This window comes from Chenopodium album, chromosome 14 (assembly GCF_948465745.1).
Source record: "Chenopodium album chromosome 14, dcCheAlbu1.1, whole genome shotgun sequence".
NCBI classification, from domain to species: Eukaryota; Viridiplantae; Streptophyta; class Magnoliopsida; order Caryophyllales; family Amaranthaceae; genus Chenopodium; species Chenopodium album.
The window spans coordinates 4,368,376-4,383,465 of record NC_137847.1 but is presented as its reverse complement, the minus strand read 5'-3'; the positions used below and the strand labels follow the sequence as shown (position 1 = coordinate 4,383,465).

The window sequence follows — 15,090 nt, the reverse complement described above, 5'->3', positions numbered from 1 at the left end:
AGTGGTTAACCTGATTCATAAGAAAATTTAGGTTTCATGAGACATATTTGAAATTTTATAACATAAAGTGAAGTTAATTAGCCATTTTTTTTTTTTATTGTTTTAAAGAGAATGAGATTTAATATTATAAAATGGATTGTAATTTTCTTAGAGAATTCGCATGTTCAAGTTCTGTTTACCAATAGGCTCCTTTGCATTTTGGGTTCAAGAACTAAACTAGAGCTTAAATCGGGCTTAATTAAAAAACTAGTCTTGCCTTTAAAAATTGATTTCTAAGAAGTTTCTACTCAACTTTCTATGCATCAGATTAATTTATTTAAGATTTTAAAAATAGTAATGGCGCAATTTTCAACTGAAAATAGTACGGATTAGTGGCACAATTTTCAACTGAAAATAGCAATGGCGCAATTTTCATAACTACCCACAATGTTATACACCTGTGCCAAGTATTACATTGGAAAATAATACACGCAAGCAGGCAACTAACTTGAAAGTTGAAAGTTGAAAGTTGAAAGATAAAGGGGACCTTAAACCCGTCTCTTTTAAAGAATGGTGGACTAGACTATTAAGCTTGTGTAAAGCTTCAATGGAATATACAGTTATCAATCTCATGAAATTCTTGCTATTTCTAGTACAACTGATTTATACCATAGCCTACTATGGCGAGGCAGCTGATGGAATTAAAACATCATGGATCAGGTCAGGTTACTGGTTAACAGTGAGTGCAAATCCGGCTCCTGACATTGATTCTTCTCTCTTCACCCACCTCTATTGTGGTTTCGCCGGCTTAAACTCCACCACTTACCACGTCTCCATCCCTCCATCCGACCTCCAATACTTCGCTTCGTTCACCTCCACCGTTAAGCGAAAAAACCCTTCAATCCAAACACTTCTTTCCATAGGAGATCAAGGGATCAAACACACTTTCTTATCTATGATCTCCAATTCTTCCTCTAGGAAGTCTTTTATCAACTCCTCCATTCAAACAGCCTTAACTTATGGTTTCAATGGTTTAGACATCTGTTGTTTTCTGCCCAACACCACCTCTGACTCCATAAACATGGCAAAACTCTTCGATGAGTGGCGGTCTGCTGTAAATCGTTCTCCTCATGAAAAAAGATTAATCTTAAGCAAGGGCATCCATTACTCGCGCCTACAATTTCTACTTTTGATCATGATCAAAAGAATGGCTCCGTCGTTGTTGATTTCCCTGTGGACGCAATCCAAAGGAACTTTGATTGGGTTCATATGCTGTCATTTGATTATTTTGTACCCCAAAAGGACAAATTTGCCCACCCTCATGCTGCATTGTATGACCCTTATAATCCCCATGCTAATACTGAGCATGGGCTTAACCAATGGATCAGCAGAGGTCTACCAGCAAACAAGATTTTGATAGGGATGCCTTACCATGGCTGGGTATGGACCCTTCTAAATCCAAAGGATAACCAGATTGGAGCTCCGGCTTCAGGTCCAGGGATTAATTCAGATGGGTCACTGGGCTACCGATGGATCAAGAGCTTTGTGAAGAGTTATGTAGCTAAGAGCTTGTACAACTCTACTTATGTCGAGAATACTTGCTCATTTGGGTCTTTCTGGGTGGGGTTCGACGATGTGGAAGCAATCAAAACTAAGGTTTTGTATGCTAAGAAGAAAGGCCTTCGTGGGTACAATGTCTTTCAAGTTGCTAATGATGATAACTGGGTTCTCTCTCAGGCTGCAGGTAATTCAAATTCTATGGTACAGCATTCTGAATGATTTATTTCATATGTTAAAACTGTAGAAACACAAAATAACATGGAGTATGTTTATCAGCTGATATAGCAGGTGGGAATCAGCTCAATAAAAGGCTGGTTTTAGTTAAGGTGTTGATTCCTGTGGCCTGTATCTGCTGTTTCAGTTTAATCTTCTATTTTCTCAGAGAAAGACTGCTTAATTACGCCAGTAAGTACAGTTAAAGCATGACAGGCTTAGCAGCATGAATTTAGGAAATCAGGAGATTTTATTATAAGATAACAAAACAATCATTTTTATATTTTTAATTTCTGTTTGGGGTACTGTGTTCACAGGATCTGTAAGGACTGGCACTCAAAACTTCAGTTACGATTCACCAGATGTGAAAGCATTCAATTTCAAGGATATAAATGCTGCCACAGATAAATTTTCATTTCACAAAAAGCTTGGAGAGGGTGGGTATGGACCAGTTTACAAGGTATGCAAACTATGCATTGCTTCAGTAATCAGTATCTGAGTCTTAGATTATCAGAGTATATTTTTAACTCTTTGTCTCAGGGAATAGAGGGAGAGGAAATACCTACCAAAACATGGAAAAAACTGAAACCAATAATGTAGGTCAGGTCAATTTGATTCTCATAAGCGTATAAGGCTGTGTTTGGTTGAATGGAAAATTCTTTCGAGAAAAAGTAATCTCCCTCCTCATCCTTCACATAAAATACAGCCTAAGTAACATCTTATCCTCTATTACAGGGAAAATTAAAGACAGGACAGGAAATTGCAGTAAAGAGACTTTCAAAAGCATCACGCCAAGGATTTGAGCAGTTCAAGAATGAAGTTATGCTCACTGCAGGACTTCAGCATATAAACTTAGTTAAGGTGATGGGATTTTGCGTGGAAAGAGAAGAAAAGATGCTTATTTATGAATACCTTCCAAATAGCAGCTTGGATTATTATCTCTTCGGTATAGCTTTTGTTTGACTAAGTTCACCGATGACAACAAATCTAGTCAGTGAACTGCTGTAAACATCGACATAATGTTCTACCAGCTTATTGATTCTTCTGTGTCTTTCAAATCATTACAGATCCTGTGAAAAGTTTGCAGCTTGACTGGGGAAAGCGTGCTCACATCATTGAAGGAATTATTCAAGGCCTTTTGTACCTGCAAGAATACTCAAGGCTAACGATCATACATCGAGATCTAAAAGCTAGTAACATTTTACTTGACAAAGATTTAAATCCTAAGATTTCAGACTTTGGCATGGCAAGAATATTCCAAACAGATGAATATGAAGCAAATACAAGCAAGATTGTAGGAACATAGTGAGTATATGGTTATGCTTGTATTCTGGTTATTCATCAATTATTTAGGTTATACTCTGAACAAATTAATCATATTTTGGCAGTGGATATGTCCCTCCGGAGTACGTAAAACAAGGAGTATACTCAAGAAAACATGATGTTTATAGCTTTGGAGTGCTGCTGCTACAAATCTAAGTGGTAAGAGAAATAACCAATTCTATGGTGCTAATGAAGGACACAACCTCTTGGAATATGTAAGTAATTAAGCAGCCAGCTAAGTTATATAGTTAGATTTAAATCCTGTATATGAAAAATCTAATTTTGAAAAATATATATGGTTGTTGAATAGGCATATGAATTGTGGAAAGAAGATGAATGCAAGGAGTTTGCGGATCCATCATTAGACGATTCAAATTCAAAATATAAGCTAATGAGATGTATGCAAGTTGCTCTACTATGCGTTCAAGAAAAGCAAGAGGATAGACCATCCATGTTGGAAATTTCAGCCATTCTCAATAACAAAATTGAACACATTATGATTCCAAAAAGGCCGGCGTATTCCACCAAACCAGATGCAGAGCCAAGTCAGGCAACTCCATGCTCACAACATTTGAATTTTTCTAATCTTGATTCAGTATTATCTGATCTTGAACCTCGATAATGTTCCATTGCCCTCAACCCCCCCCCCCCCCCCCCCCCCCCCCCACCCAAAAAAAAAAAACCAACAAAATTATACTCATTTTAGTTTGTTTTTAGAATTCAATTTAAAATTACTTCTGAGTTGGCAGGAGCATAAATGTAATATATTATTAATCCCTCAAGCATGCAAAAAATCCTAAAGATATCACTGATCCAACTCATGCAGAGGGAAATTCTTTACTTCAAAGGTTTAAAAAAAGAATTCTTATATTCATTTATGTGTGTAGAGGCAGAAAAGAGCATACATATATGTTACTGAGCCCTTGATGTTATTACGAGTTAGCCTTACAATTATTAAACTAATCAGACAAGCAATGCAATGTGCTATAAGCAAAACCACTTCCCAGATATTTTCAACGTTTAGCCCACATATGTCAACATAAACATTTGTCACTTCAAATCTCTAAACATAAGCTCATTTATTTGGTTGATGCCAATATCCGAGATAGGTTCAATAGGCTGATCATCTTCAACAGTTGATGTCTTGAAAATTTGTGGCTCTCTGCTGTGCTCATCTGTCATGCAAAACAGCACTAAAAGTCATGTCTGATCTCAAGTTCTCAACAATGCAAGTGTAAGGAAAACATTCAAGATATTGATGTTCCAGAATTAGCATACCATAAATCACATTTAAGGAGGTTGAAGAAGGAGTTGCCATAAAGTTAAGGCCTATATAAAATGCCAGTCCCAAGACTATTATGACCATAAAATAAGTTGGTACAGCTACAGCCCAGTACCTAGAATGAGAAACAAACTTAATCATCATCGTATTGCCAAATAGGTTGACAAACAACTGTAGTTGAACATAATCAGGGCAAAAATCCCAAAAAGGATAGCACTAGAAGTCTAGAACTCCAAATGACCAAGCACCAATGCATGGGGAGCAAGTTCAATAGCATAATTAAAGTGTAACTGACAAAGTCAAGAAGCAGTGAAAGAAGATTTTTAACCTGCTGGCCAGCCTGAGGCTTGATGCACCAAGGCAATGGGAATTTTTACAATGATCTGCATTCTTCAGTGTCAAAAAACCATTTTTTTTGTAAGGTTGCAACTCCTCTGTGACCAGTTATGCCTCTGTTTAATTGTTTCAGTTTCCAATAAGAAGACGAATCCCCTCCCCCCCACCCCCCGCCCGCTTCCCTCCTCACCCCTAGAAAGTGTAGACTTGCAAGCCAGGGAGACATTGCTGATAAACAGTAGAGGCTGCTCTTATAGATTAAATGCTTGGTTTATTTAGAGTCAAAGTACAAGAAGTGCACAGCTCACCTGCTAGGATAGTAGAAGATCCCAATAGAATGCAACCAGTGCTCAGGAACATATGCCCATATGAAGAATATAGCTGTTCAACAAATGTAACAAAAGTTCTGTAGGGGAATGAAAACAAAAAAAGTACAACATATGCAGATCTCAGCAGATTTATTTATACCATAAATCCCAATCGAATCACAAACAAAATACTCCACGAGACAATGACACGAATATCAAATATACCTGTTGCAACAATAGTTGTTATAGAACCCACAAAGCCATATACTTCGGCTGGTTTTGGACCATGCTGACCAGATACACCCAATCCAGAAGCCTTATTATCAACATTCAGGGAGGAGCCAACACCTTTCCTTTTCCTCGACAGGCTGAGAACTCTTCTTGGGCTATTAACAGGAGGAGGATCCTCCATATTGTTCTATGGTACACCCCCTATAAGACCATCAAATACAAGCTGAATTCACTTAAATATCTGAAATATGAGCAATCTTGAAATCATCAAGATCCAATGTTCTGTTACAACTTCACAGCCATCTGAAGTTCTGAAATTCCAAAGAAAAAAGTACTCCGACCATACCTTTTCAATCTTTACACTTTGACCATTTTTCAGCAATAAGTTGCTTGCCTAGTCAGCTAGTTCTCCCTTCCTGCAATGGTGTCAGCATTTGCATGAGTGCACTGGTAACATGTTATTTGTCCTTCTAAAAAAGCCCACAGGACTGGAAAGGGCTTGATCAAACTAGCTAATTTTGCCAGAAAAGAAGCACTATGCATTTAATTTCTATCAAAAAAAGCACTTGTTTTTCAAATAGTTTTTCCAAGAAAAAATGCCACAAAACCATATCTCTATACTTGTGGGATAAGTATCATGAAGTCCAAAATTTACAAAGTCCCGCTTGTATCTCGTGAAGCAATATTAGTAGCATACAAATACATCAAAGTTACAACACAAAACTAGGTTTTTACCAGCAAGATAAGGCAATTAAGATTGCTTCTATAGTTCTATTATGTCTTGAACTAGATGGTACGGTTAAAAAACACATTCTAGAATAGTTCTCTATCGCCAGTTTGCCACTTTTCAGTTGACAATGATTTCCAATATCTACGGCAATGTCAATACTAAACAAAAGACTTTTTTGCCGCCCAAAACCAATCCGGATGCCTGATAGAGCTTGTACCAAAAATTATAACACCCCTCCCTTCTTCTCCCACTGGAAGTCCATATCACATTGAGGACCGCAGAACTTCAAACAAAGCATTGAGTTGTCGACCGAAATTCCCAATCACTTGCAACTTCCAAAGAAAATGGTGACATCACATCACTATTCATAAGTACAGCCTTCATCTTGCTAAATCTCCCAATAACAACCAACATTAAGGAACTAGTTTCTTTTAATAAAATCAAATTTCCCTAAAGGTATCCATCACCATGAAGGTTCACCATTGTTACGCGATGCAGTTACGGTCCCTAATGGAAGCATCCAATAAGAAATTCCATAACAAAAGGCCAATTTCTATCAAAATCACCTACATTTTTTGACAGTGGAACCATTTTTTTTTTTTATTTGTTCTAAAATACCTACATAATTTTCTAGAACTACCAAGATAATCTCATAATCAAGATTAATTAGACATATTTTTTATGTTCCCAAAACAACAATCACAATAACAATCAAAACAAAAACCCAAGAAAATCAAAATTCAACAAATACTTGATTAAATTTCAGATAGACAAATTAAAACTCAGATTTACAAACCCTAAATACAACATAAACTTCCCAAAATTTGAAGATTTAAAAATGGGGAAAACAAATTACCTCCTCCAAATTTAGATGGTAGTTTTAGGGCGTTACTGAAGAAGCAGCACAGTGTTGTTCATAGCTAAAATTGTACTAATGCCGTAAAAAAACGGTGCAATGTAGCCGGTGAAAAATGCGGGCAACTGGAGGTTGCCGGTTATCACAGCAGCGCAGGAGAAGATGGTGACCGGCGACTGGTTAAGGTTGTTGTTCGGTGAAAACAGAGAGGAGAGACAAACAAAAGGAAATTTTGCAGATATCGGAATTACAAAAAAGAAGGGCAATTTGGTCTTTATGAATTTTAACGTAAAATGAGTGAAAAGCTTAAGGGCTTTTTTTTGTTTTTTGTAAAAAAAAAAAAAATTAAGTAAAGAAACAAAAAATATTTTCACCTTTTTTATTTTAGTTTTCAAAACTATCGTGATTTTAATAATTTAACTAGTTTTTAATTCATTATATGACAATAATACCATAAATTACGGTTCGTATGTCATATAATGAAAAACAAAAAATCAAAAAATAGAAAATCACAACGATATCAAACGAATCCTGAATTAGGCTTTTGCCTTGTGATTTTATTTCCACTAATACAAGTGTGTTAGCTCAACAATTTTTATTTTTATTTATTTTATTTTATTTTATTTTATTTTGACAAAATGGAAAAAAGGCTAACTATAACTAAATCAAAGTGTTACTATTTAAGATAAAGTGGCGTTTAACTAAAATATTCCGAATTCACACTTTAGATTTTGATAGCAATTAATTAAATCTAAACATTATATCTACATAATCCAAGTCTAGATTACTTTTTGATAATATAGATTTATAAATAATTATGCTCTTCCTATTTAATTAAGGATGTCATTTGACGTATAATATTGATCAAGTATGTGTATGTATGTCCAATGCAATGGTGTGCCTTAATTCAACTAATAAAACACACTTTTAGCTACACGATCCCATCAATTTGTAAGTAATTTAACTACTAACTAACCATTGATGTACCAATTCAAGAGACGAGTAATGACATATTAATCAACAAGACGATGTGAGAGATCAGATTGGATGACTTTGTTGGCACAACAATTTGTGTCTTATGGGAAATGAATCAATCCCCCATCACATAAGTATGAAACAAACATGAATGATAAGTAGGTTTCATCTAGCCCAACGCATGAAAGCCAAACTATTCCAAACTAGCAAGTACCTAAATAAAGGTGTTCCTAGCTTAGTAAATATATTCCTTATTACTAGCTTTTGCAACATAAAGTACGTACCACTATTTATAATCAAATTCCCTTATCCTCTCTTTTAGTAAAGCTATGCTCTACTTGATCTAATAGAATATATACTTATGATCTTCTAATCTTATTATTCACACACATTTTTCTTTCCTACCCTTTATTTTCCCCTTTAATTAATTTGGCCTTAGCTTTACAATATATACATACTAGTATATGCATGTACCTTAGCTAGTACTCCTTAGTTCTTCCTACATACCCAAAACCCTAACAACACTATGAAGTCTTTTAGTCCTTTTTCATCAAAATCGCGCTCATCTAACCAAATAAAAATCGAAACCAACACGATCAAGCACGAGCTTTTGCTGCGTATTCCAGGATGTGTAGTCAACTTGATGGAAGAAGGACAAACCATAGAGCTAGGACGAGGAGATTTCTCTATATACGTCCTTTCGGACCAAAATATACCCCTTGCAACCATCATCAAGGTCGCAAATAACCTACAATGGCCACTCACGAAAGATGAACCCGTGGTTAAGCTTGATGCTTTTCACTATCTCTTTACGTTGCCCATGAAAGGGGGTGATCCTTTGAATTATGGGGCGAGTTTCTCGGACCGATGTGACAAAAATTTGTTAGGGTCCTTGGATTCTTTCCTTAGAGAACATTCTTGTTTTTCTTGCTCATCCACGACGAAAGGGAGAAATAATAATGATCTTGATTGGAAAGAGTTTGCCCCTAAGGTTGAAGCTTATAATGGAGTATTGGCTAGGGCAATTGCTGGAGGAACTGGCCAAATTGTTAAGGGCATTTTTATGTGTAGCAATGCTTACACCAACCAGGTATGATAGTACATGGTTTAAATATTTCTTCAGTTCCAACCATAGTGTTTAGGTCACGTCTAGATTACACTAATTCAATTATTTTTTGTTTGATCTAAACCATTTTAAATGAAGATTTGAGTTTCACTTGGGTTATGTAAGGTAACTAGGGAAGCAATTAAAAATATTGGTGTACCAGCTTATTAAAATATACGTAGTACTTCGTACTTTATCATCAATTTCATTTATGGGGAGAAAAATGTTAAACCTAAATTCCTTTAGGAGTTTTATAAGGTAATAAGTAAAACAACGTTCATATTTATTGAATAGTTCATGGAAATTAAATTTTTAAAAAACAAATAGAGAGTTGTTGTACACCCTTCTTCGACATAATTAAATTGTCTCTTATTAGAATTTTTTTAATCATGGATATATAACACGGATAAAAATGTTACATTGAGATCGTGGGACTTTAGGCCCAAATAGGAAACTCGAATTGTATTAAGTTTTCATTTAAGCAAATAAATAAATAAATAAATAAAATGAACATGGCATAGACAATACACAAAAAAAAAATAAAAAAAAAAAAATAAATAAAAAATAAAATAAATTGTAAATTAAAAAGAGAAAAGAGGGGGGGGGGGGGGGGGGGGGGAGGAAGGGGGACAATGGTAGGATTTGTGCATATGATGTTGGGCGGATCGACTTTAAAATAGTATTGGACGACACACAATGTTATCATAACAATAAATTTCTATTTGTAAATTTAAATTTTATGTAATTATCAAGCATGTATAGTACGTGAAAAACTCGATGCGATTTTACTAGGTGCAAAGTGAAGGGAATATGATTCTTAGCCAAGAGAACAAGAATGGGAGAACCACACTTGCAAAGACTAAAAGCAACAACAATATTGCTGCAAAAAACAATTCCATGAATCAAAGCATAAAGCGGTAATTAAATCTTGTCCTATAATAGTCAGATTTTATTTCTTAGTGACTAATTAAAAAGAAGTAGCATCAATACTATGTTTATCCTTAACTATTGTACCGTGTTTGGATGGTTGCATAATTAGTGCAAGAAAATTGTCAAATGCAACACAACAAATGAGCAAAACTATGCTAAATGGAGTTGGGATAGCCACTGGATCAGTGATGGGGCCCTTAGTTAATTCCACACAAGGCAGAGCATTTTTCTCTATGATGCCTGGAGAAGTTCTCCTAGCTTCTCTTGATGCTGTTGGTATGTTATTTTGAGATCACAATTTCACGTGATATTTAGCTTTCAATTATATACCTAGTACTGTATAAGGTTTAGTAATTACTAGTATATCAATGAGCTAGGTTAGGTTTATTTAGGGTTGTGCGGCAAAAGTAGTTGTTATATTAGGTGTTAATTAATTTGTTGATTGTCTGGAATTGAGTAAAATTTTGATAGTATAGAGTAACTGAGTAAGTTGTAGATCAAGTATGAATGCAATTATCTAATGTAATTGTCAAATTGATTGCACAGATAAGATAATGTGTGCTGCGGAAGCTGCTGAGCAACAAGCTCTCCAAGCCACCTCAGGGGCTGCGGTTAGGATGGTTTCCAACAGGTTTTTCATGATCACTTAACCATCTCACTATTATTATTGTGAGACGTGAAAATTACTTAATTTTAGAAATAAAAGACGCATTTTAATCGAGAAAATCTTACTTTGATTATTAATGTGTTTAACTAATTTCACGAAATGTTATACTATAATTTTATCATCTTAGGTACGGAGAAAATGCAGGGCAAGCCACAGATGATGCCCTTGCAACCGCTGGACATTGCGCTGGGACGGCTTGGAACATACTCAAGATTAGGAGAGCTATAAACCCAGCTTCCGTGGCCAAATCTGGGGCTATTCAGAGTACAAGAAAGGCTATCAAAAACTAAAGAATAATAATGTATGAAATAAATTCAAGGGACAATGTACTTTGTAATCCTAATGCTAGTGTACGTGATGTGTGTAATTTTCAGATTGCTATTGGTTTTAAGAATTGTTTGGTTTAGTGTTGTGGTTTTAAATACTATACATCATCGTGACTATACATGTTTTTAAAATCTCCTCAAATACTACTTTTTTCGTTCTTTTTTACTTAATCCGCTTTGACTTTTATACTATTCACCACCCCTCCTTTGACCGTCTTCTATGAATGATATGTAAGGAAAAATATATACGTGTGAGATCTTTTTGGGTTCGTCTCAATAAGTACAACTTTTAGGGGCCGTTTGATTCACACGAGGGAATCAGAATGGAATGAACAAAGGGAAAGGAGAAGAATGGAATGAAAATACCCTATTTTTGCTTTGTTGTTTGTTTTTAAAACAAAGGAATCATTCCCACCACCACACCACCACCACCACACATTTCATCTTTCTCAGCCACCAAACCCCTCATCGGCCTTCCCTCGCCGCCCTTCCCCTCACTTTGCCGCCGCTAGCCGCGTGAGCCTCGACCACCCCTCCCCCGCAAAAACCACCCCTAGCCCCGATCTCCCTCTCCCCCGAAACCGTTGCCTGGCCCTCCCACCACCCTCGAAACCCTAACCGCCGCTAGGGTTTCGAGGGTGGTGGGAGGGCCAGGCGACGGTTTCGGGGGAGAGGGAGATCGATCGAGGCTAGGGTTTTGCGGGGCAAGGGGTGGTTTTTGCGGGGCTAGTGGTGGTTTTTGCGGGGGAGGGGGGTGCAGCGGTGGTCGGGGGAGGAGTAGCGGTGGTCGAGCGAGGCTCGGCAGTGGTCAGGGTAGGGGCGGCGGTGGTCTGGGCTGGTTTTCCGGTGGTGTTGGTAGGTGTGAAGGTGGTGATGTGGTGGTGTGAAGGTGGGTAGGGAAAGGGAATGGGAACGTCTAGGGGGGTGGAAAATGGAGTTGGAAGGATTTGGGGTAATGAGGAGGGTAAAGGGAATGAATAAAAGTGCTAAACAAACATCAACAAAGGGAATCGAGTCAGGTGATTCCCATTCCCTTTCCTGATTACCCCCAACCAAACGACCCCTTATAGTTTTTACTTATGGAGAATTAAAATTATTGATCACTAAAGTTTTACATTGACAAGCATGATAAAAGAAATAAGTAAAAAAGAATAAAGTATACATCATTGCGACTATACATGTTTCTAAAATTTTCTTAAATCATACTACCTCCGTTTTTTATTATTAGTTGACACGTTTTGACTTTAGCACTATTCACACACTCTCTTTTAACCGTATTTTGTGTTTTATACGTAACGAAACATATAGTCATGTGGGATCTTGTTACATTTGTCACTATATATATTTTCAAAAAAAATCTACTTTTCATAATTTTTGCTTATCGATAATTAAAGATATTAATGTTTTAATTTGTACATTAACAAACGTGATTAAAGAAACGTGTCAACTAAACAGAAACGAAGAAAGTATGACATAGAGCTCCATCTTTTAGGCTGGCAGCCTGGCAACATGGAATACAAGGTTGTGGTTTGTGGGTTGAATCTGATTATGATGGTATATTTAGTAATTATATTTGTTTGTCCGCTTTATTTCAATCCTACATCGTACAGACTAATACACTTCTCCTTTTTTTTTCTTTTCTTACACACTTTTATCAATTTCTCCAACACACAAGCTCAATAATAAATATTTCCTTTTTTTTTTTTTAAATTGATACTATTTAACTTTTATACCATAAATTATACTTTGACTAGCTTTTGTGATTTATAGCTACGATATAACATAGTTAAGTGGGAACTTGTTTGGGTCGTCTTAATGTACATTTTTATTAATATTCACTTTTACTTGTTTAAATAATAATTTTACAATGTCGAGAATTAGAGATAGTAATCGTTTAAATAGTAAATTGGCAAGCGTAATAAATAAATGTGTCAACTAAAAAAACGGAGGTATATTTTTAAATTATTAAAAATTATAAAAATGTATATTTAAATTATAAAAAATTAGAATTTTTTTTAAACAGTATTATAACTTAATTTTATAAAAATGTACATTGAAAACATTATTTCGTATGGCTATGCTTTATCATTACTATAAAGTACATATATCGAATTAAATATTTGACCAATAATAATTTTAATATTATCAATAAGTATTAATCTAATTGACATGATTGAGTTTTCAAGACTAAATTTTTTTTTCTTACTCCTTATTTATAAATCATAAACATTACTCTCTTCATTTTTAAATACTTGTTTCATTTTTTCATGCGCGGATTTTCAAGACTTAACACTGATGGTGCCTCAAAGGGCAACCCCGGGCAGCACGTGCAGGTGGAATTATAAGAGGACACAGGGGAGAGCTTTTTGAGCTATTCGCAGTAAACTGTGGCTGCTGTACATGTACTAAAGCGGAGTTGATTGCTGTTATGAAAGGGTTGAGTGTGGCTTGGGATGGTGGCCATAGGAGGGTCCAACTCTCTGTGGACTCTGAGATCGTTGTTCGCTTGTTGGTCGAGGAAATTCCGTCCAACTCTCCTTATATACACATCATTCGTCGTTGTAAAGCTCTCATCTCGATTAGAGATTGGGAGGTGACCATTTCTCATTGTTATAGTGAAGCTAACCGGGCTACAGACTGGCTAGCGAACTATGGAGTGAGGGCGACGGAGAAGTTCACTATGTTCGAGGCGGTCCCTAAGCATCTTCATGCCGTTTTATTGGAGGACCTTAGTAGGGTGGCTTGGTCGAGGATGGTCCGGAGACTTAGTTGCTTTTTTCTTTTTAGTGTTTTTCTTTGATTGTTTGTTTTCTGTTTTTATTTTCGTTTTCTGCTGCTTTAGTTTGTGATTTGTTTTTGTTCTTGGGGCTTGCCCCTCTCCATCACCAAATGTATATATATATATATACACACACACACGAAGAGAGAATTGGATGATTTATGTTGGGCTACCAGTTGGGAGAAATAAATTAAATATTGTAAAAGTTTTTCAAATAAGGAAATAAAACAAGTATTTAAAAACGATCGAAAATAAAAAGTGGAGGGTATATCATATCATATAACTAATATATAAAGCTAAACTTTTAGCTAGGCCACGACATTGCGACACTTGACATTCCAACTTTTTGCCAAGTGTCGTGCCACGTTGGATATATTTAGATAGACTTCATAGGATAAAAAAATTAGTTTAGTTGAGAGTTTTATTTTCGATAAAATACCAATATATTTCATAGGTATAAATTGAATTATAATTTTATTCAAAAAAATATTAGACTATAACTTTAAAAAAATAACAATAATATTATTAGTCATTTACATGCTTACTACATAGTTTAAATCGTCACAAAAGCACATCAATTCCTAACTAATGCTCTATTAGAGATTTAGAGATGAAATTTGAAATTTGACGTATAGATTAAAAATTTATCTCAAAATTCAATAAACAAATCAGACATTGCACGGGGCACGAGGCAGCGACGTTTCAACTTTTCGCCAAGTGTCGCACCACGTTGGATAGATTTAAATAGAATTCAGAAGATAAAAAGGTTAGTTTAGAATTCTATTTGGATAGAATTTTAGGATAAAATTGTTAGTTTAGAGTTTTATTTTCGATAAAATACCAATATTTCAGATTTACAATAATTATAATTTTATTCAAAAAATTTATTCGATTATAATTCTCAAAAATTATCATATGAATTTTTTTTTTTGTATTATAATATTAATTAGTGCAAAGGAAGTAGTTCAAAGCGTAAAACATACATTTATAAATTACAATATATACTAATCGGTTAAAATAATATATTTTACAATCTGATAGAATTTTATTACTATGTAGACATATCAATTAGGATCGAATCATGAGTCATCTTGGATTGGGTCACTTTAGGTTACGAGTCAAGAAATGTTCAACCCTTGCTTAAAGTTTTGGGTTCGAGTCAACCCAACGGGCTTTGCTTTTATTTAATTTATTTTTTGCTAATTTTTTTATTTTTTTTTTAATGTTTTAAATCGAACATTTCTACCAACATTATTATTAGTCATTACATGCCTATTAGATAGCAAATCGTCACAAAATTACATCAATTTCTAACTAATTTTGTATCAATGATATATTTTAAAATTTGATATATAGATTAAAAATTTATCTTAAAATTCAATAAACAATGGAACATCGCAATGGGCATAAAACTAGTTTAAAAACAGAGGGAGTATTTTATTGAAAACCTAATTAAACGCATAAATCTTCCTAACAATAAAACTAGAAGA

General features: G+C 35.1%; 2 protein-coding genes and 1 pseudogene across 3 annotated transcripts; 2 read left to right on the top strand and 1 right to left on the bottom strand.

The window, feature by feature from the left end:
* The first annotated feature begins 586 nt into the window (after positions 1 to 586).
* Positions 587 to 3,579, top strand: LOC145577629 (class V chitinase-like; annotated as a pseudogene). Its single transcript, XR_014098829.1, has 7 exons — positions 587 to 1,151; positions 1,193 to 1,723; positions 1,816 to 1,944; positions 2,070 to 2,212; positions 2,488 to 2,698; positions 2,820 to 3,057; positions 3,141 to 3,579. The product of XR_014098829.1 is annotated as a class V chitinase-like (transcript).
* A 345-nt stretch (positions 3,580 to 3,924) lies between these two features.
* On the bottom strand, positions 3,925 to 7,087 carry LOC145578630 (phosphatidylinositol N-acetylglucosaminyltransferase subunit P-like). The gene is made up of 6 exons (XM_081635925.1): positions 6,819 to 7,087; positions 5,579 to 5,648; positions 5,227 to 5,433; positions 5,002 to 5,074; positions 4,354 to 4,472; positions 3,925 to 4,250 (listed from the first exon to the last, which is right to left on the bottom strand). The coding sequence occupies exons 3-6, from the start codon at positions 5,411 to 5,413 to the stop codon at positions 4,126 to 4,128; spliced, it is 504 nt and encodes a 167-aa protein (XP_081492051.1). The 5' UTR covers positions 5,414 to 5,433; positions 5,579 to 5,648; positions 6,819 to 7,087; the 3' UTR covers positions 3,925 to 4,125.
* A 1,113-nt stretch (positions 7,088 to 8,200) lies between these two features.
* On the top strand, positions 8,201 to 10,917 carry LOC145578629 (senescence/dehydration-associated protein At4g35985, chloroplastic-like). The gene is made up of 5 exons (XM_081635924.1): positions 8,201 to 8,883; positions 9,691 to 9,815; positions 9,938 to 10,104; positions 10,375 to 10,459; positions 10,623 to 10,917. Exons 1-5 carry the CDS (start codon positions 8,320 to 8,322, stop codon positions 10,783 to 10,785), a joined length of 1,104 nt encoding a protein of 367 aa, XP_081492050.1. The 5' UTR covers positions 8,201 to 8,319; the 3' UTR covers positions 10,786 to 10,917.
* Positions 10,918 to 15,090: the final 4,173 nt, after the last annotated feature.